A 23,814-nucleotide genomic window follows, 5' to 3' on the forward strand; every position below is an offset into this window, starting at 1 on the left:
TGCCTTAGGCTGCAAGATTACAAACCCTATACATATATAATATACTCTTATAAATTCAGTAGAACTGTTTATGTAAAGAATATGTTTGAAATATAAAATATATTTAAGTTAGCCCGTTTTAAATGTATAAATGTGTGAATTGCGGTCTCGGACTTCCTTACAAAGGTTTAATGTTGTAAACTTAACTTTACAAGGGATCCCATTGTTAATCCCGTATTTCTGTTGTAGAGCATCTGTTAACTATTGAAATTGAAAGTTTATTTTATATTAAATTAGGCATGTTTTATTGATACTGTACTATGTTACTTATATACTTTTTACACGTGACCGTTATATCCTTTAAAATTAAGACGCATGTATGTAAAATACATAAATCTATAAATATAGGTTTACTCGTTTAACTGAGTCTATGTTTATATAAAACTAAAGTATATATACACTGCGTAAAATCAGCATAAAAATAAAATAGTTTATATTACAACATTTCTAAATTTAAAAAATAGAAGCACCAATATATTTTAAATTTTCGTCATACAAACTTTTTTATTTTGCTTCTAAAATATGATATTTAACAAGAAAGTAAGCTACGAACTGAAGGCCGAAGAAAAACTAAAGATTGCTTTTAACTTTTTTTTTAATAATTCTTACAATCTAACTTAATATACGACCTACACGGTATAAGCTTGTGCAGTATATGGTCGTTGGTAAAATTATTAAACTGTATGTAACTATTTACTGTATTTATATAATTCATAAGTCCTATTTAACATTCCAGATCAATGAGCATCAATCTTCGGTTTAAGTTTTACATAGTTTAACATTGTTTATTATCGACGTAAATCCTTATCACCTTCTTCTATGGAAACTTGTATATGTTACTAACACAACATTTAATGTTCTTACAAAGTATATTGTATGATTTATTGTTTATGAAAATAGACGGACGAGTGCAAGATAAAGGAGAAAAAAATAGTCCTTCAAGTGTCTGTCTTGCCTTGACGAGGGTTTCTTTTACATCCTGACCCATTGGGATTCATTTTACCTAATAAATTTTATCTATATAACATTATTATTAAGTAACATTATATATGTACAACACTTATAGTAAAAAGAATTATGTGGGAGGTAGTTCATCACGTTTTGTGATGTGAAATTGGTTCCACATTTCCAAAATGAAATAAAAAGTTACGTTTTCAACATTTGCCTAATAGCCCAATAGTATTTTTGCTTACAATTAAAGGCTATGTTTAGTTAAAACAATGGAATAAAAAGCTGATGTTAAAAACTGACTATAAACAATTCAAGATTTTTTTTATAAATACGGTGTATCAAAAAATCTTGATAGGTCTCCAATGCTAAAAGAATTGATGAGTGATTAAATTGTACGTATCCATTATAAGTTTGCAGTGCATAGAGACGAAACCTGTCAGCATTCCATGGATTTACCCTGCGGGTGCCGGGTCCTTGCGACCCTTGTGTAGGTTTAAGGGGCCCCTATCTAACGCGCGTTAAACGGTAACCTCCACTGTTCAAGCTCCTCTCTGTATGTAACCAAATTTGAAACGAACCTGCTAGGGCTGCCTGCGACGCACGTTCCAAGAATGGACTGATGTTAGTTCTTGACAGGCCTAAGTCTTTTAGCAGATTGTAGAGAAATTTGGCTGTTATACCTCTCGCTCCTACTTCTACCGCGTACAAATTTACAGCGAACATATTCTTAGTGAGTTCGTTTGAGAGCTCGTAATACTCGTTGACCTTGATGGCATGGTCTTTGGGGATGTTAGTTTCCCAAGGAACCGTGAGCTCTATTAGTACAACGCGCTTTAAAATTCGCGAATATAAAAATATGTCCGATGTGGAGGCCGACGCACAAATATCTTCTGGGATTTTATATTGCTTCTCATACGTATCCATCATTATAGTGAATTCCGAGGCCACTTTAATAAAAGAGTTAGGCTTGACGTTTGATTTTGTAGCCCTAGTGCCTTCTCTCACAAAACCTATTGATAATTAATTTAATAATTTATTAAAATTTAATAATTAGATATGTATTATTTTATTTTTAGAAATCAAATCTTTGAGGAATTTGAGATTTGTGGGATTAAATGGGATTGTGTATAACACATTTCAAACCAAAACCGTTATTAAATATTACACAATCAATACATTATTATATTTTTGAGCAAATTGTTGTTTTTATTCTGAAATGGAAAATGATCTACAAAACCGGATTAGATGAATAGCAAAATTTTAGTAACATCAATTTTAAAATAAATTTATTTTATATTAAAAAAAAATATATATAATCTACTGTGTCATAACACTTAGATAAAGCAAGATATTGTTAGAATTTGCTGTTTCATCAAAACACAAATGTGTGTGCATTTAAAACCAGCAATCAGGAAGGAATGGTGCTGTCTCCTTTTTTTAAAGCTATTATTAGCATATTTTCGTCGCTCGAATATTTGTACTCTGACGATTTTTACTATACTCATAAATTACATAAACGAAATACTATACTAACATCTTATATCTCATAAGGTATTGTCATTGGAAGTCCAAAACTGATGAACCTGAACTGACCTCAACTTTCCCGATAACATTTTTGATAGTGGTAAAGAATAAATATTCGTATAAAGTTGTTTCCTTCGTAGAATTTATATTATTTCTGAAAATAGTAATTCAATTTGTGTCAGCAATATTACTTCTACTGTCACTTCATGACAGAACAAATGCCTCTCAAATTAATATCAACGAATACCAATAAATTATCTATAACGTTTTCAATCTTTATGTATTAGCTTCGTGTTTGAAGTCCAAATTCCAAAATTTGACACTGAGTTCCAGTGATGATTTCCAGAATTGCAATTATTTTTATCTACATACTAAAATGAAAGCTAATACAGCATTATAAAGATTAGAACTTCATCAACTTTAATAATTAACATTTATTAACAAATATTATTTTAAATTAAAAAAATAATTAAATTAACTATATTTTACTGTTCAGAATAGTCTGATCAATTGTTGCCATAGTATAATACAAGAGTAAATTTCTCGGAAAGTATAGGAAATGTATCAGATAAAAAAATCTACAGCAAACAACAGCCCTATTTATCTAACGTTACAGTGCCGATAAATTAACAGCGTTAATGGTTTATAGGGAGGCTTAATGTGTTTTCAATAGCCTTACTCGAAGGATTATAAAGATAAGTCTCATCTTCCGATTTAACTGTGTGTCCCTAATTATAGTAAAACGGCAACAATATTTACTTAAAGACCCGAATATTAAACATGAAGGGGATTGTTGAAATTGCGAATTGAAATTGAATATGAGGTAGAAGTGCTACGTTTTATATAAATTCACATACTAAAAGTTAAATCTTTAATATTTAATACTACTATTCAAAATCTATAAAAACTTTGTTAAAGTCCAGATGAAATTACAATGTTGCACTTATTTAATAAAACGTCCATTAATAACTTTATCCGTTCCCAGAAACAGAATTTTTAATTATTATTTAGTACCCATGTAAATATTATATATATTTTTATATGTAAATATAATATAAATTTAACTAGGTAGTTGTAATTAAAAGGGTCAGTAAGATGAAAATAAGTATTTTGAAATGAAGTTCCAGAGGCATGCCCCAACTATTAACTTACTAAAACGTCTAGTTTAATAAAAGTTTTTAATATCTACAACGACAGCAATAAGCTTGTTTCAATATTTGATATTTTGCTGGAAACTTTTTTAATACAAAGTTTAAAATGAATTAGGAGGCAAGAGTTTTTGAATTAATGAATTCTATACATTTTTAAAGTTTTAAGCAATGCTGCTAGTTGGTATATGAAAAAATATCTAGCTATATATTTACAAAGAGGACTACGTGCTCGATGACAGTATTGCTTAGTAGTTCATGCAAGATTTAAATGAAACTAGTATTATTCGGATTTACTACGCGGATTTTATTATTTAAAAACTACATAATAAAAATTAATAAAATAATAATAATTTAAATAATAAAATCCGCGTAGTATACGCGAATAATACTAGTTTCATTTAAATGAATACTCGCGAAAATCTTAGATCTCTTCATGCAAGATTTTCTACCTACCTAATCAAGTATAATTCAGAACATATAATTTATTATTAAACTTTAAATAAGTTTGAATTTTTAATAAAAAAAATTTTTTAACTAGATAACTACGTTAAAACTACTGGATCTTGAATAGCAATTATTGTTAAATTCTTCAGTTCAACACTTTAATAAGATTTTGACAATCTCTTATTAATATTTAAAAGGTTCAATGTATAAATACTTGAGACGTTCCGGATTGTACGAAATTTTCGCTACCATTATAATTTTATTCATTTCGGTTGAAAAAAGCTTAAATCGTGAAAAGATATTTAATTTCCACAGCTATAGCATCGCATAGCTCACACAAAAGACTGGCATTACATTTTATTTCTAAAAATTTTAACTGAGTGCCAGATTTGACATAATTTAAAATTTTATTTCACAGTACCAATGAGTTTCCGGACCTATGTAGACACTATCATTGATACTAACAGCATAATACCAGTACTCCTTTACTTTAATGTAATGTAGTGTTACAATAAACAAAAATAGGCATCTCCAAATTCTCCTCGCTTTGCAAATCATTTTGAGCTATAGTCTGCTTGCTGGTAACAGTTTTAGTTGTATTTAGAAACTCTAAAGATGATCTGAGAATAAGATCACATAATTGAAACATGTCACTTCAGTAGAAATAACTGTACAATACAAAAAAAATATTTAAAAAACAGTAAGTAGTTAACTGTACATCTTTAATTAAAACACAAAGAGTTAACCTGAAATATTTTCAAAGTGTGTCAGTCAATTTGTATATTTATAATGTGTTGTATTGTATTAAACATTGTATGTGAAAACATAATCCGGAGACATAATATACAATTAACATAGCATTTAAACAACGACGCGACGCCGTACAGTTAAGGCGTTAACTTGTTGCAAAAACCATTTATCTTTTGTCGTAAATTTCAAAGTTAATATTTCAGTAGAATCAAATTACGAGGGTCGTAAGCTGAGAACATATTGAGGGTTGAGCTATGCGAAATACGCAGACAAACGTCTTATGGCTTGTATGTGAACATTTCCAAGAATTATATCGCCCGTAATGGCGTTACAGTCATTGCTTTTAACTTTTGAATAAATCTTAGATTAACATTAAATGAAATTTAAATTTGCTTTTACGATGTTATGTAATAGAAGATTATATGTCTAAAATTAATTAATTTAGATACCGGTATCTTGCATGGAAACACATTCAAATTGAAATAATACATTATTGTTTAAATGTAAAAAATATATATTTTTATTTATTACATTTCAGATCTAGTAAAAAATCTTAACGCAAACATTAAATTTTTATTATTATTACTTTTCAGCCAGCCAAATGTCAGAAGTACAATCTCCTCCAGGATACCTTTAAAAACAATGTTTTTTTATTAATATGAAAAACTGATAATATGATGGAAGTAACTGATAACTTACATATTACGTAACATCATTTTAATGTTTTAAAAAAATTTAATCCCAACGCTTTAGGTTATTCTTAGAAAATAATTTCCACAATAAAAAAATAGTTTGTCATTTTCATATTCGCATCTCTTAAAATCATAATATTCTTGAACTAGTTTCAATATAATAATCTTGACTGAGAAAACTTGAAAAACATTTAAAAATTTACATATTAAGTACCTCATTTCATGCGGTATAACCGGTCCGTTCGGTTCCTTCCCAAAGTCTACAAGAAAATCAGGATCCAATTTTATGCCTCCGTTAACCGTGTCGACGTCCAACTTGACTATCCAACCTCCCTGTATAATATGTAAATGTATATCTCATTAGCATTAGATAGTAAATTTAAATTTTTTGAACGAATTTTTTTTTTTAATTCGCATCTTCTGAATATTAGTAAGTATTATGATTATTAAGTAAAATTGTATAAAGATAATATCCAAGAGTCGTATACGGTTATTTTATAAATATTTAATCAAAATAAACTTAATAAAATAATATTTTGGTAAACCAGGTTTTCTTTATAAATGTTAGTTTACCTGATCAACCATTTTAGGATAGAACTGCTTATCCCAAGGGGAGTAAAGTGATGAAGATACATAAAGACGTTTCCCATCTAATGAGAGTTGCAACATCTGAGGGCCGCCGTATAATTTTTTACCTTTTACTGTAACAAGTTGCGGCACTTCCTAAAATTAAATAACCTTTAATTAGAATTTCATTTCACCAATGAATTTTAAGTAAAATTAATGACAAAAGATTTTTCATGAATTATCCACGGAACTTTCATTAATGCCACCGATGTGTAAAAAGTAATTAGAAAAACTAATGGAATGAATGACAATGCAGAAAATTAATTCTGTGGAGTCATGAAGCTTTAATTTCAACATCAACTCTTTGGTATTAGAAAATGAGAAATTCTTGCCTTTGACTCTTTATCCTCGATAAGTTTAAGGCCATTATTTACAATTTCTCCACCCAAAAGTATTTTTCCTGTAAGTTTTGGTTTCTTTGGATCGGAAACGTCGTACTGTCTAACCTCACCATGGAGCCAACACGAAATGTATAAATATTTGTCATCCAAGGATAACAAAATATCGGATATTAATCCTGTATATGAAAAGAAAAAGATTTTAGCATCACGAAATATAGAAAAAAGTTATAGCTTATAAAAACAACATACCATTTATCAAGGTTTCTTTTCCATCTTTGATAACTTTTTTTGCTGGTATATCAATAACTTTGTCAGCTTTCCATTTTCCTTCATTTGATTTGTAAAATCTACAAGAAATATAATGATATATAAAGTATTTGTAATGTCATGTTTTTTTGCATAAAAGATAATATTCTAAAATCTTTACCTGTACACATTCGCATAGACGGCGCACCCTACAAATCCCACTTCGGATTTAGGATCATGAAGGAATCTGATCTCTAAGGGCGCACACCCTTCGTTACCCAAATCTATGACTTGTTCTAGAACCCGGGTAGACCATTTGTAAACATTAAGAGAAGTTCCATATCTCTCCGAGTTGGGAATGTCACCCGGATGAAAACCACTGCAAAAACCAGGCACACATATTTTTATATATTTACAGTGGGAATAGTTTTAAATTTTTTATTTTACTTTAGATTTTAACGCCATATATATATACATATAACGAAACGTTATTAGAAAATGTTATTTAAGTAATACATGAAAAATACCTTCACATTATATTTTTATTCTGTAATACTACTTATGCAAAATACATAAACATACGATTTAAAGTGTTTAGGGGATCCCCATTCAGAAGAAATCATAACATCGTGGTAGGGTTGGTACCAGAAGTCATAACCGAATTTAGCAATTTTTTCACCTCTCGTCCATGTCCCTAAAGAGAATTTTATATTAACATTTATTCTGAAGTAAATTAAGTCTTCCCCGCGTCAAATGGATCGAAGGGTCTAAACCACCTACCTGTCACTTTCAAAGTTTTGGAGTCAATGAGCACAAAATCCCCCTTTCCGTCCTCGTTTTTATCTCCCATCGTTGAAATCATAATATCCCCGCTTGCTAGACAGTGTGTCGTGTGAGGAAATGAACAATTGAATGACCTCATCTCAGAGCCGTCAATCACCTGTTAACGAGAGTAAAGGCTATAAACATATATTGTTGTTTATTTATGTAAATTCTCCTTAAAAACTTTCTGTTTTCACATAAAAGTTTGCTATCGACTCATAAAGTTTGTGTGAAAATTAATTACAATTTATAATGGAAACCAAAAGTTTATATTGAAAGGCAAGTAATAAAGTCTAATATATCTTAAATAACAGAAAGTTATATTTGTTTAATAAAAAGCAACAACATTACGTTTTAATTGTTTACCTCAAATGCCTTAAAAAAATTGGGATATGTCTTATGATGATCCAAGTTAAGCTTAAACTTAAATAACTCAAGTTAAAAATTACTTAAAAATAGAAATAAAACAAAAGTAGTTGAATAGCTAATAAGAGTAAAATAGTTTAGCGAGAGTTGAAATGTTCGAAGTTTGACGACAGATTCGGGATGACTTCAATAGAGGTAGATGTATTATAATTTCACTTTAGAACTATGTAGTGTTCAGTGGGATCATAATTATAGTAGAGTTGGGGTATGATCGACTAAGCGTAGTAGGACCTGCTTTGATCATTTATTGCATAACTGGGATTATTAGTGGTAACCTAATATCAGGTAACAATAATTAATTGATTAGTTCTCCGAGGAACGGCAATATGCTCAAAGTACTTAATTGTGTTATAATTGGCAATTAGTTACTCGTCTAACTTATATTGACTTTGAGATAGTTTGATGAATTTTGATTGTAGGTATAGAAAATTTATTACTTCTATATCTGGTTCGGTAAATGTGCCACTATTTTAAAGATGACACTGAGTGATAAAGCCATATAAAATTTTCAATTACAATTTTGTAATAAAATGTTAATTAAAATGGAACATCATAAATTACATTTATTTGATAAATATTTTAAGTATACAATATGTATATTGTAAAATAATTATTATTATCACAACTTCATAAGTATTCTAAAATATTCTAACATTTACTTCAACTACTATTTAAAAATAAAGTGTTATATCATTTATAGAACGTAATATATTTATATAATAATATTTATGGTAAAACTAGCCAAGTAATCTGAAACATGAAAAGAAAGAAATTAAAAAAGTTAACCGTTCCATTGACATAAAAATTAACTTTTACGAGTTTCGTACAGGCGATATTCAGTCCGTGGTCGCGAAACGTGCGCCTTCAACTTCACCGGCGAACACAATATAAATTTTACGACAAACAAATTGTTTCCTAATATAAAAATATTTTAAAAGTTCACAATATATATAACATGGTAAAGATACAGCTATATAACAATAGGTATAGAGAAGTTGTGACTGAAATAAAAACTCATTCTCAGGCTTCCCAAGTAATAAGTATTGGATCTTGGTCCAGAATGATAAAATGAGGTTTAATGATTTCTAAGAAAAAAATTACAACTGTGAAGGTACCTTATATAGTTCTGGTTTTCGGGGATCGGTGCCAACATCAACAGCAAAGACTTTGCAGGAATGCAGTCCTGGCAGAATAAGGAGATTCCTCTTCAGATCTGGATTGTCATAGCAACTTGAACATACGTTCCATCCACTGTGATGTAATTCGTCTCCAACGCTGCCAGTGTACGTGCGATGGATTACCTAACAAAAGAAGATCAGAAATTGATTTCATCCTACGTTATGTAATATTTCTATGCAAATTAATAAGAAATAAATGTAGAACAATAAATATGTTTTTTTTTACACGATACAAATAAAACTGTTTATTTAAGTCCTCGTAAATGACCTCTATTTAAAATATTGTAATACAAAATAACTACTTCACTGTTAATAAAAACGTCTGCAAGATAAAAAATATCCTTTTGAAAAACAAATCCGTATCCAAGATATATTGGATTCCACTTGTTAATTTACTTTCACGTTCCTACCAGTATATATAACAATACTCTAGCTGAACCCTAAAATCCTCTAGGATTACCGGGACGTTATTGCCTCGCTACGACATCGCTCCGGATGAAGCGGACATTCGGACAAATTTTATTTGCTAATATACCAGCTAATTTAGCTCTGAACGTTTTTGTATTCACTATATTTTCTTCATCTCGGCACTAATAAAATGCAGTTACAGTACACTTTTACTCTATTACTTTATATTTTTTTTAATAAAAATATTTTTATTAATTAATATAGTCATAAATACACATATACTCGTATATGTCGGTACTGTTATCATTTGTAGACTTTATTCAAATTAATGCATTTAATAGATTAAATGACTATTTAATTTAGGCCAAGTCTTTTTACTAATATAAACTAGTGAAGTTTGAACTGTAGTTCAAGTTTGAAACCGAGTTTTCATTGGACGGTCCACTGAATTGTTCAGAACAAATGTTTGTCTACTCGATCGACGTTTGGACAGGTTTGAACGGGAATATTCAGTTCTAAAGCTCTGGCTCAAATATATCTTTTCGGATTTGAAAAAGTTTTAAACGAAAATTCTGAACGATTGATAACTCCTCGCTGTAATTGTATTGTTTTTAATGTATTATTATTTTATTTTTGTTACACTGGACATTTTGCTTCAATCTTAGAATAAAATATTTTAGTTACATTCATTAAAATACACGACTTTCATTATTTTTTTATAAATTCACCTGGCTGTAAGTGGGTGATTTAGGATCCACGTCCACAGTAGCAAGGTAGTCCTGTTTAGTGAGGTCTGGTTGTACACACACAACGTAAAGTAACTCCTCCCTGGGGCCGTTGCGGAATGCGTCTAGTGGGGTTGCGTATCCCGGACCCTTACCTGTGGAAAATAAATTACTATTGCTCCGCAAACATGCTAGGGTAAAACTTTAATCTATCTATAATTTGTTTTAGGACTTTTTTCGTCAATGTTGTCGAGAACACTGTTTTTACAGATTTGATAATTCAGAACATAGAATATGAATAGACATATGAATCACGGAGATACAAATATTTTTATCATATATTTTGTAATCTGTTAGTAAACATATATTTTATGTTATAACAATATTGGGAATATTTTTAGCGATAGCCTTTACTAAAATAAGGCATTAATAGTTAAGTGCCGGCATTATGCTTACATAATAATTTAATTATATGTTTTTATTTGGCAGTATATTTTGTGACTGGTGTTACACAATCTTAATTACTAAAACAAAATTTTTATTTCTTATGACTTTTGAGCCCTGGCTTCCGATAGAATGTTGTAATTAAATCACAATGAATGCCTTAAAATAAAATAATGTTTATTATCTGATGTAACTTTAAATGTTAACAGCGATATATCTTCCAGTAGTGGAAGGTACCATAATCAATTGTTTAAAACTTTGGTCTAACAATCTAACGTCATTTTATTTTATTAAAACAATCATTTTTTTGTCTAAACAATTTTTTAATCCTTTATATGCGCAAACTCAAAAATCTGTATTAAATAATATCTAATCCAAGTTTTTATATTGTTACAGAAAAATTATACAATAATCAATATGACATAGGTATTAAGTATTTTATGAAAAGCGATTTTATATTATTTTAATTTTGTTTTCACATTCAGAAATTATTTGTGGATTTTCATTTTAAGGATTTGTGTTATAGTATTAATACAAATAATTGTTAGTGATTTATAATTGTTCGAAAGTAGTCATAACATTGTAGTTTCATAAGGTGCTCTATTTGTAAAGTTTGGTAAACAGAACAGGTACGTGATGTTTGCATATAAATTACTCATACGGTTAGTAAGTATAATCTCATCAACTGTTGTCTATACAGTAGTATACAGTGTTTCTCTTTTATTATAATAAATAATCATTAAACATAAGACTTAATGGTCTTGTTATAAATAAACTATTTAAAGTAAACTCCGATATTATATAATTCTTTTATTTTTTTTTGTACTTGGTGATTTAATTAAAAATAAACAAAAATGAAAAGCTATAATAAATAAGATAAAAAAGTTATACCTATTTAAATTCTTTCGATAAAATTTCTGTCAAGTCACATGTTTATAAATCGAGTTATTTTTATCATTGTCAAATTAAAAAAAAATATATATTTATCTCTGCTCTTTAACATATAAGAGATAAAAAAAAAACAAATTAAAATTAGTTTACCCATATAACTCGTATTTAGGGTTGTGTTAGCGTGGATCACGCTATGCACCCTTACGACATAACTTTGGCAATCTGTCACTAATGCAGATGACTACAAATATAAGAAAATTAAAAAAAATTAAGATATACTTTAATTAATAACAGTTTTGTTGAAAATATTAGTGAAATAGATATTTTAGAAACGTATCAATCCAAAATACATTAGCTTTATATATATAATTCTAGTACGTTGTAATAAGAACAAGACGAGACCTTGCCAGTCTTGGTCCTGCATAAAGACACTTGTTCTTGGTCTCGGTATTGCACTCCCAGTCTTGGTCCTGGTCTTGCAGCAAGAGTCTTGCAAGTCTTGCAATTACCTACAAGCCTGTCGCTATTTATTAAGCGTTACTTTAGATATTAGAACAACGCAACAAAGTAGGTACATTTTGAGCTTGAATTAACATAGCCATGGTAAAGACGAAAAAAATTAATAGATGTCAAAACATTTCATGAGAAATTCAAAAAATTGTATATAATTTAAATTAAGCCTGTTCGGTCCAATGACTCTGGAGTTTACTCTTTGAGTAAAAATTGTGCAAATACTATATATTCTTTACATGTAAATGAATACTAGCAAATATATATTGTGATGCAACAGTCAATATATTAATTTATTTTTTAAACATTTCTCTCGAATATTATTATATTCGGGCTCCTAAAACATACACAAATCTTGTAGCACGCTTTTTATATTATTCGATTACTATGGGGTTTTCCAATAGGGACGCTTGAACTTTGACAGCTGATTGCGGCCATGTTGTTTGAGTGACAGCTGTCAAATGCAGTGTGTTATATTCATTCCGTCCTCCCAAACCACCATGGCAGGTTACAGTGTCGAGTAGCACGTGCAAATCATAAAATTGTTTTATGAAAATGGGTCTTCAGTTCGAGCAACGTTCCGCGCACTTCGCCCGTTTTACGGTCGCGATGATCGTCCTGCCGAGTCGACTGTCCGTCGATTGGTGGACAAATTCGAGTCAACCGGGTCAGTTAACAATCAGCCGGTTCCCGTGCGTCAACGTAACGCGAGATCTGCCGAGAATATCGCCGCTGTGCGCGACAGTGTCCTCGAAAACCCGCGGCAGTCAATTCCGCGTCGCGCACAGGAACTCGGCCTTTCGCAGACGACAACTTGGCGAATTTTGCGTTGTGACTTGAGCCTGCACCCGTACAAGATCCAGCTGACCCAAGAGCTCAAGGTTAATGACCATAGACAGCGCCGTGTGTTCGCTGACTGGGCATTAGAGCAGTTGGAAGTTGACGCCGATTTTGGCAAAAAAATCATCTTCAGCGACGAGGCGCATTTTTGGATGAATGGCTATGTCAACAAGCAAATTGCCGTATTTGGGACGAGACCAATCCACACGAGGTTCACCAAGTGGCAATGCACCCGCAGAAAGTGACTGTTTGGTGCGGATTTTGGGCCGGAGGCGTGATTGGTCCGTATTTTTTCGAAAACGATAATGGTGTGGCCGTCACCGTCAATGGTGAGCGATACCGGTCGATGATAACCAACTTCTTTTGGACTGAAATCGAGAATATGGATCTGGACAACATGTGGTTTCAATAGGACGGCGCTACGTGCCACACAGCACACGCTACGATGGAAGTTCTGCACGAGCAATTTCTGGACATGGTCATCTCGCGCGGAGGCGACGTGAACTGGCCACCGAGATCGTGCGATTTGACCCCGCTGGACTTTTTCTTGTGGGGTTTTCTTAAGTCGCAGGTCTATGCCAACAAGCCGCAAACCACCGATGCCCTCAAAGTCAACATACGCCACGCCATCGATCAAATACAGCCCGATTTGTGCGCCAGAGTCATCGAAAATTGGACCTTTCGTGTGCGCGCCACCAACCGAAGCCGTGGCGGTCATTTGAATGATGTCATATTCCATACATAATGGGGTCGATAGACCTTCCAAATAAAAAAAAAATTTTGCAAATATCTTTCCTACATGTATTTTTTTTTTCATTTCAAAGATCAAGCGCCCTTAATGGAAAACCCTATATTATAGAAAATTTTTACACGTTTGAAGTGTTTTAAAAGTGTCTACAATATTTAATAAATCGGGGACGACAGATTTAAGCACTTTTCGTCTTAAAACCACGCAAAACAGATCAGCATAATGTATTCGTGTCCATTTTAAGCGCCCGAAAACTTATTTTCTTCTTTGGAACACTTGTACTCTGTGGCGGCAATAAAACAGTGTCAAATATTGGCGTGGCGGCGACATTGTTTTTATGCGGTAAAGAAGCCACCGGTGCTTATATATTGACCTTGTACTTCCAAAAAGCTACAAAACTTCTATGAGAGGTCAGTACCCGACTTTTGACGATGCCGACAAGGCACCGCTCACTACACACACAATGCCGATGGTCAAAACTATGGATGCATTCTTTCCTCGTTTAATAGATATTTTCATTTGCTATGTACGTTTGTTTATGGTACCTAGTGTTCGTAATTCGCATAAATCCAATTTTCCAAAAAAAAAAAATATTTTTTGCATCTCATAGATCCTTAAGCGTATCTCCCGAACTCCTATACTTGCTCCCTGAAACGACACTCAGTCCTAACTGCAAGATGCAACAGTCTTTCAAGCTTGGTCTTGTTCTTGCTTAAATCTTGCACAGTCAGTCTTGGTCTTGGTCTTGGAAAAATGCAAGACAAGACTGATTTTGGGCAACACTAATGGCACTAAATGGCTGAACCAATGTGATTTTTTTTGTATGCATTTTGGTGGTACACTGAACAGTGTAGATTCACAAATCAGCAGATAGCTTTGCATTCAGTATTAAGGTTATTTCAAATTTAAAAACAACATTTTTACCTCTTATCACTTCCCTGGCTTCCGATAGAATGTTGTAAATAAATCACAATACTGCCTTAAAATAATCGAATGTTTATTATCTGATGTAACTTTAAATGTTTACAGCGATATATCTTCCAGTAGTGAAAGGTACCATAATAAATTGTTTAAAACTTTTGTCTAACAATCTAACGTCATTTTATCTTATTAAAACAATCATTTTTTTGTCTACACAATTTTTTAATCCTTTATATGCGCAAACTCAAAAATCTGTATTAAATAATATCTAATCCAAGTTTTTATATTGTTACAGAAAAATTATACAATAGTCAATATGACATAGGTATTAAGTATTTTATGAAAAGCGATTTTATATTATTTTAATTTTGTTTTCACATTCATAAATTATTTGGATTGATTTAATTTAATTTACTTTTTTTTATACAGTGATAGTTAAACAATTGTTATGTACCTATAGTAACATTTCAGCTTCATTGTTAAGATAAAAGGATCCTCATTGCTGGAAACTTAATTGACGTGAAGTAGGTATCTAGTGTGTCTTATAGTCGCTTCAGTAGAATTAATTCAACAAAAATAAGAATGAACGAGTTCCTACGTTTTAATTATAGCAAATACCCTGGATTGGATTTGTGTTATAATATTAATACAAATAATTGTTAGTGATTTATAATTGTTCGAAAGTAGTCATAACATTGTAGTTTCATAAGGTGCTCTATTCGTAAAGTTTGGTAAAGAGAACAGGTATGTGATGTTTGCATATAAATTACTTATACGGTTAGTAAGTATAATCTCATCAACTGCATTGTTGTCTATACAGTAGTATACAGTGTTTCTCTTTTATTATAATAAATAATCATTAAACATAAGACTTAATGGACTTGTTATAAATAAACTATTTAAAGTAAACTCCGATATTATATAATTCTTTTATTTTTTTTGTACTTGGTGATTTAATTAAAAATAAACAAAAATGAAAAGAAAAGATAAAAAAAAGTTATACCTATTTAAATTGTTTCGATAAAATTTCTGTCAAGTCACATGTTTATAAATCGAGTTATTTTTATTCTCGTCATATTAAAAAAAAAACATATTTATCTCTGCTCTTTAACATATAAGAGATAAAAAACCAAATTAAAATTGGTTTACCCATATGAATCGTATTTAGGGTTCCGTTAGCATGGATCACGTTATGCACCCCTACGCAATCACTTTCTCCGGCACTAGTGAAGATGGTACCGCATATTTATTATAAAGAGACCCTCAAAAGGTTTTTGCGTAACCCAATTTAATGAATCCAATCAGCTCTTGAATAGGGAGAATCACACATAATTTGATTGTTTTTTTCGTTTTTCTGATTATTTTAGTACCAACTGAGTAATGAATTAAATCAAAACTAAGGTGGTATGATAAATAAAAAGATATAAATTTATTAAAAAAAAGCCTTTTCTCTTAATAAATATACCAAGTTGTAAACACGCTATGGTTTTTAAATTGACGTGTTTCGTAATTTATCAGTTTTATATACATATATAAAGCTTTAAGCCTTTTTTATAACTTATAGGACTATACTTTAATTAATAGCAGCCTTGCAGAAAATATTAGTGAAACAGATATTTTAGAATCGTATCAATCCAAAATACATTATGTATATATATAATTCTATTACGTTTTAATATTTGTGTATGGCACTGAAAGGCTGAACCGATTAAAAAAAAAAAATGTATGCATTTGGGTGGTTCACCAGATAGTTTAGGTCAAAAATCAGAAGATAACGTTGCAGTCAGTATCAAGATTATTTAAAATGAAAAGCATGAAATGGAATAAAATTTATCCGAGAAATATTAGTTTCATTTAAATGAATAAAACTCGCGAAAATATTAGATCTCATTACATGAAATGGAAGTTACTATATGAATTGTTTTAATACACTCTATCTTTCTTTCTGAGCGCAACTTTGTTTTTTACGCGGATGGAGTCACGGGCGAAAACTTGTTAATATATATATATATATTCTCGATTAAAATAAAGAAATTAATTTTGCACGGGTACACATAAACATCTAAAATACTGTAACAGATTAATCAAATACTATATTTATATTTTTAGCAACATCGTCAGATCATACTTAAGCCAAGCGTAGTGACACAAACAATTCGTGTTTTTTTGTTTAGGCGACGTAAATAAATAAAACTGTGTCGACCGACAAAAGTAATTAGTTGAATCATTTAAAAATAGTATCACAAATTATAAATTCATTTTCTTCCCAATATATTATTATTGACTAGAATATCAATTAAATAAACATAAAATAACTTACAACACGCCATCTTGGACAGTGAACCGGACTGTTTGCTATTACACACACAATAAAACTTCAATCTTGACAACCATTTGCTTTTGACACGAACGTTTTATATCGTTCACCGTCCCTTTCTTACATATATTGTAATCACTAAAGGCGATGCAAATTTATAAACATGATATATATTTTTTTAGATACATATTATTCATTTTCATCGTGACTTCGTTTCCAGAAAGATAAATTAAGACATACTATTACAATGATTATTATATTTTTGTGTACGATTGTTTGAACTCTCTGATCATGATGATTTTGATGAATCTTTCCAGTGATATAGCTTATTGTTATTCTTACGTCCAACGTAAGAATAACATCTACATATATGTTAATGAATGCTATAATTTATTTAAAAGTACTGATAATATCACCACTATTTTCTTACGTGACATCGATGAAGTTTGTTATTACACCTTTGTTTTTGTAACATATTTTTCATCTATTTCTGAATTTAACTGCTAGGTCGACGTGGATGAGTTAGAGAAAAACTAAAATTTTTCGACCACACAAATTGAAATAAATATTGAATTATTAACATTTAATATCTGAACGCAGCAAAATCATTAGATACAGGTTGAAAGATATGAATGAGAAGTAATTTAAATAGAAAATACGCCCTTAATTGAAGAATTTTTGTTTTATATTAGTTTCTATTGTGTTATATTGGGAATGCAACCCATCTATTCACAATACTGAGTTGTATGGTGCTAATCAGTAGAACAATTACAACTTGTGTTAATAAAAGAGAAGAAAAAACGACTTACTGTGCAACTATCAAAAACTTTTATCAAAACTTTCGTTAAAAATGTACACCTTTATCTATTATAAAATAATGATACACGTTTTATTTATTTTATTCATTATTAAAATCTACCCTTTATATTAATGGAAATAATATTAGTGGAAAGAGATAAAAAGATTATATTTGAGCACTTGTTACCCACACTAGGAGCTCATTTAATTAAAAAACATTATGAATATCGCCGGGACAACACGGTTATATGGATAAAATATGATATAACTGGAAGATTTTCAGTTTCACAATAGAAACGAAATGTATTGCTCTTCTAGTATCAAAAAAAAGAGGCATTAATCTAAAAAAATACATTTTTATGTTACTTTTTGTAATTTATCTAAAAAACATCCACATTAACATTTGATTTTGTATGCAAACCAAAGGAGAAAATTTTCATTTACTAAAGCTTAAATTAAGTAAACCTAACATTTTCAAACCATAGATTAAATAAAAATAGTCGAAACAGTAAATTAAATATTATTTTTTTATTAAATTTCATATTATTCGTAAAAATTTGTAAGGCTGTGTTTAAATTTATATATATTTTAAACCAATAACGACCAAAATATTACAAAGAGAGTCAAATAAAATTTATTTTGTCAGAAAAAAATAACGAAAAAAAAATACATAGAGAGTCAAATAAAATTTATTCTGTCAGAAAAATTAGAATAGATTAAAAAACCCAATATTTAAAATAGATAACTCTATTATAAATATTTGTTAAATGAAACAAATAATTATAAAGTTTTAATTTGAGTCTTATAAAGTTAATAATAACAACTGAATGGTAACTGATTTAAATAAAACGATTTTATATTTTTTATAAATGTCTATTCATAAGCACTTACATAAGTAATTATATTGTACAAGATACAAATACTCATATTTACAAACGGAATTATAACAATTACTATTTATATTTCACTTCTGTAACAATCATTTAGTATTTAAATTAGAAGGGTTGTAACTATAATTGCAAGAATTTAATTTCCTTTGAGGAAATTCAAATTACAATAAGAAATTGGTAGTATATCTCCTTTTCAAATACGTGAGCAATGTTGTTATTCGGAGAGCGTCGTATCGTTAAGACTCTGAAAGGCAAATATACTACACAATACTATCGGAGGAAAAACTAAGATTGATACATTGTGCATACGTGATTTGGAAACTAAGGTTTATAACTCCTTTCAGTACTGTAACTGTAACTGTATTAGGTTAAGGTTTTATTGTCGTATAGTTTTAATAATTAAATACTTACTATACTTGCATAATTAAGTGTTAATAATAAAAATAAATGTAGTTTGTATGTGTACGTTACACTTCGTGATTTTTCTTTTTATGTTTATGTGTATTTTCAGTGTCCTTTAATATTCGACGTAAGCTCGAATGCTGATGAAACTGATGCCGGATTGAAATGTGTCTACTGATATTTTTGAAAAGTATATGCCATAATGCTGAATCCTTATTCTTCCACAATAAATCGGAGGTCTTTTCCTTAATCCTACGCATATTTTCTTCCAGTCTCCTAGCTTTTATTTCCATTTGTATGAGCGAGCGGGTCGTATTTGTTAAAAGCCGGTAAAGGTATTCTTTTCTATCTGCTTTTCCCGGAACGGTCGCATTTGTCATCAGTCCGTATTCAATGTAGTCTGACTCTTGAATAACGCTTATTGCAGTTCGTTTGATTTTATTCCGTAACAGGATACCAGCGACTAATGTTATGAGAATCAAAACGATGATCGCTAAGAGCTTTGCATGTTTGTATAATGAATTCGATATAAAATGCATGACAATGATAACTACATATCTCGTAATAGCTATGATTCCTTTTAGATGTTGTCGAATTATGTGCAACAAGTCATGTGCCGGACGCGTACCGCGTGCGGCGCCCTCTCGCGACGTGAGCGCAAACGACACTGACTCTAAAAACACGCCGGTGCGTCGCACCCTTCGGATTTCACCAATAATTTTTCCTCTCGGAAGTGGGAAGAAAGACACCATGGACATGGCATTTATTTACGTTTTGCATTAAAATCACAATAAAAATGTACCATGTAACTTTGATTTTGAAAGAAAACGCAATAGAAACGAACGATGTAAAATAAATAAATAAATAAATAATAGAACTAAAATATATGTTAAATATACATACATAATATTGAACATAAAATGAATGAAGTTGGTTAAGTAATAAAAGCATAACCTGCATTATGTATTTTCCTTCAGATAAACTATTAGAGACAAGAATTCCTATAGTTCAATTTATGTTTATAATATTCCTAACTCTCTGTTATTCTGCGTAAGTGGAGATGGGGAGGGCGCATACTTACCTCACCTCTTATAATGTTTTCTAACACTATCTCCCTACTATCTTTATTATATCTATTGTGTAGCCTTTTATATGAGAATGTCTGCGACACTTTTAACAAAAAGCGCTTAAGTATTTCGTAAAGGGATGTTATTATTTATTTACATAAGATATAAAATGTTGTTTTCTTTTTTATTTTTTAAAATTTACTGAATATTAAAAAGAGTAAATAAAAAAATAAACTATAGGCTCAGGCTATGTCAGAGAAACAATACCATTGGGGATTAAAAGAATAATTTGAAGTGACACCGCTGGGCCAGTACTGCTGACGCCAGGAGATAAGCGACCCTTTCTTTCAACTTCACTGTCTTGAATTGATTTTTGTAGGCGTCTTAAAATATTTAACAGCTTTCAAAAGATGTTACAAGTTTTTCCGGAGGCAAAGAAGACCTATCTATTACCAACCAGTTTTTAGTCCTGAATCCTTACGAAAGCGTCTGAGCCTTTGTACTCCGAGTAATGAAAAGTCCATTGCTGAATAATTCATTATGTATATAAATAATTCAGTGTAGAAATTTCTAATTAACACCTATTGATGGATGGATGACATTGAATCAACATTTAAATTTCAGTATTATAATTCCAAAGGCGTATACTTTTGAGTAAACTCATTGTAAAGTATGAAAAAAAGTAATAAGAAAATAACTGTTATTAGTGTAATTAAATGTGCTTTTTTTATCTTTCCGGTTGATTAATACCCTGATATGCACATAGTAGAAACTCTCCGATAATAAATTTAACGTATTCAATTATTGCTTGTTTATTACTGTTTTAATCATATTTTTTATATAATATTTTTGAAATAAAAATATACTTTAAAATAATTTTGAATTCTGTATTAGTAAGTCTGAACGACATCCCCGTAACAAGTTTTTTTTTGTAGAAAATTTAGATTTTATGTAATAGATGGGTACACCATTTACTTTTAAGTAAATGATAATTTTTAATAAACAATTAAAAATTTTCAACGAAACAGTGCTTGCCCATTCTATACATACTTTGACAAGCCAAATGTCTGATTCCCTGGATTAATTTAAAATAGCCTGATATAATTTCCCATTAACCAGTACCCCTCGGCTTTAAATACTCTGCCGTATTGGACGTTTGGGAGACATTTTGAAGGGTTGTATTCGCTGACGCAATGCATCGCCTCATATATAACATAGTTGTTTATTGTATCCATATTATAAAATATGCGACACTGGGGTTTTAGGATTTCGAAATATTAAAAAAAGGACAAAATCATATTAATGGATAACTGTATTTTTTTTTACCACAACTGGAATTCGATATTTAAATTTTTTAGTATATAAATTCTATTCAAATACACATCATAACATAGACAGCGAATAAATATTACAAATTGTGCAAGCTGATATTGTGATTATAAAATATTTGCCTATAACTCTTTGTGCGAAGGTATTATATTCACCTTCGAAATTAAAATATTCTATATTGGAAATACGTAAAATATAGAATCCACTTAGCGAAGCAGAGGATTTTAAATTCTGTTAATATATTTGAATGCAATTGATAGCATTTTATGCTTTGACTTCCGGTAGCATTCATGCATGCCATCATGAGTGGTGACTGAAGCACCTACAGACCGTTTAATATAAATATTAGGTTAGAACCATTTAGTATGTGGTTCGCAGTTTAGAGACTATATATGTATTTATTCCGAAAGTAGTTTGGATGGAATTTTTATTGATTGTAAGTGAAATTAAAAATTTGCAGAATATTTATGTTTCAATGAGCTCTCTAACCTGTAATAGATTTAGTATAAAAAAAAGTTAAGTAAAAATTGAGAAAATCGTTTTTGTAAACATTTTATGTCGATGTTACAATTTGTGTCACATTTCATTTTATCATTCGGTAAAATTCTTTTATGATTGCTAAAGAGACGAATTTATGTCTTTCGAGTTCACTGTCTAACGTGATCTGATTTTTAACATCAAGAAGTTTCAAAATTGTTAACCTTCGTATTGCAGAAATATTAATCAATGAATCTGTTTTCAAAATCTTTTAGAGCTCAACCTGAGAAATGATAACACTAATTACTTACTGTTAATTAAATACTTATTCATAAAAAATAAATTGTGATGACACATTTGTAGCATGTATTAAACTTCCAAGGACCTTCTATTTCTGCATTAATTATAGATGACAAAAAAAAAGACTAAGTGGCAGACTCGTCTGTCCACAATTAAGGCTACTGTAAAGCAATCAAACCGTCGGGAAAATATAAAATATAATACTAAAACTACGTACTACATCCGAAAAACATAGTTTCATTTTAAATATGCCTGAAAATCTCAGATATAACTTTTATTTCTTGTTATAGCTAACTAGATAATAAAAAAAAAATAGCATAGTATGTAGGGGACCTTGAATGATTGTATGGCTAACAAGAAAATGTGAATAATTAAGACAATCAAATTATGCAAGAATTTATGATTCATCAAATATAAAGCAACTGGTCGGATTGATTGTGAAAACGTAAAGGAAGTTTGATTTACATTAAAACATACCAAAATTAATCAGCAATTACTCCAGATAGAATTATAATTACTGTTTTTATAATTAAATATTAAATAGAACGTGAAGAGCTGGCAAAGCCAAGGAAAGAGAAGCAAGTAACCATACAAGTAGATAACATGTATATTATCTCCCCTGTTTGCATGTTGATTGACTTTGTTCCATATATTTTGACCTCCCAGGTACCTTCCTATAACTAGAATAATTTTTTGTCTATAAAATATTTTATTTACGCTTATCAAAATAAGTTTAGATTTATTTTTAATATAATAATGCTTAAAATAAAGGAACCACTGAAACATCAAAATTTATTTCTTATAAACTTAAATCCAGATCATAAAAATAAGCGTACTCACAGGAAAAACAACTATTCTTTCGGGTTAATCTGCTAACCATTTACAAATTATAAATGAAAGTAATAAAATAATATAGAAATTCTGAATTCAGATGCAATTTAATACACTCAAACAACAATGTTCTGTATTTGTATAGGAAACTTCGATTGAATGTGTGAACGATCGACCGAATAATGTTTGGATGGATGTGTTTTCACATCAATATTCGCCAATACTTATCAGGAAAATTTCAAATGAAACTTTTCATAATAACTAGTATTACATATTGTCTTATGTTTATCGGTTGTAAAGCTTTAGTCCTCACAATTTTGTATCATAATCAATCATTGAGGTCTTGTTCATATGGAAGCGTATCATAGGTAAATTTCATGCAATTTCTTGTGCCTGCAGGCAACGAAATGACATGCGGGACGCTCGTGTTATGTCGATGTCAATAATGTTGGCCCCCGAGCTATATTGTCGCATGAATATAAAAGCCGAATAAAGGGATATAACAGAAAATGTGTTTGTCCATTTTCTGTATCCATTATCGCTATAGGACATAAATGTTTACCAAACTATCTTTCCTATATTACATATATATTCTAGATAAATAAACGCTACTAAAAATGGTATTGTTATGATATTTTTTTGATTGTTTAATTTATAAAACAATTTTTAATTTTTGTATTTTGTGAATTATTTTTAACTATTTTTTTTATTATTTTAGAATTATA

The 23,814-nt window shown here is 30.1% G+C and overlaps 1 protein-coding gene across 1 annotated transcript; it reads right to left on the minus strand.

Moving 5' to 3' along the window:
• Positions 1 to 5,349: 5,349 nt before the first annotated feature.
• On the minus strand, positions 5,350 to 17,153 carry LOC116772546 (methanethiol oxidase). Its single transcript, XM_032664768.2, has 11 exons — positions 16,999 to 17,153; positions 10,328 to 10,479; positions 9,129 to 9,314; positions 7,546 to 7,705; positions 7,348 to 7,459; positions 6,947 to 7,144; positions 6,769 to 6,866; positions 6,511 to 6,695; positions 6,125 to 6,274; positions 5,766 to 5,884; positions 5,350 to 5,490 (listed from the first exon to the last, which is right to left on the minus strand). The coding sequence occupies exons 1-11, from the start codon at positions 17,006 to 17,008 to the stop codon at positions 5,442 to 5,444; spliced, it is 1,419 nt and encodes a 472-aa protein (XP_032520659.1). The 5' UTR covers positions 17,009 to 17,153; the 3' UTR covers positions 5,350 to 5,441.
• Between the last annotated feature and the right edge of the window lie 6,661 nt (positions 17,154 to 23,814).

The sequence above is a fragment of the Danaus plexippus genome, chromosome 12 (assembly GCF_018135715.1).
Source record: "Danaus plexippus chromosome 12, MEX_DaPlex, whole genome shotgun sequence".
Lineage (NCBI taxonomy): Eukaryota > Metazoa > Arthropoda > Insecta > Lepidoptera > Nymphalidae > Danaus > Danaus plexippus.

What these genes read in the sequence shown, in the direction of transcription:
- LOC116772546 (XM_032664768.2), bottom strand. An exon ending in AATCACCCACTTACAGCCAG is followed by an intron (nt 9,315 to 10,327) that starts GTGAATTTATAA and finishes TTCTTTTGTTAG; the next exon opens with GTAATCCATCGCACGTACAC. An exon ending in CAAAACTTTGAAAGTGACAG is followed by an intron (nt 7,460 to 7,545) that starts GTAGGTGGTTTA and finishes AATTCTCTTTAG; the next exon opens with GGACATGGACGAGAGGTGAA.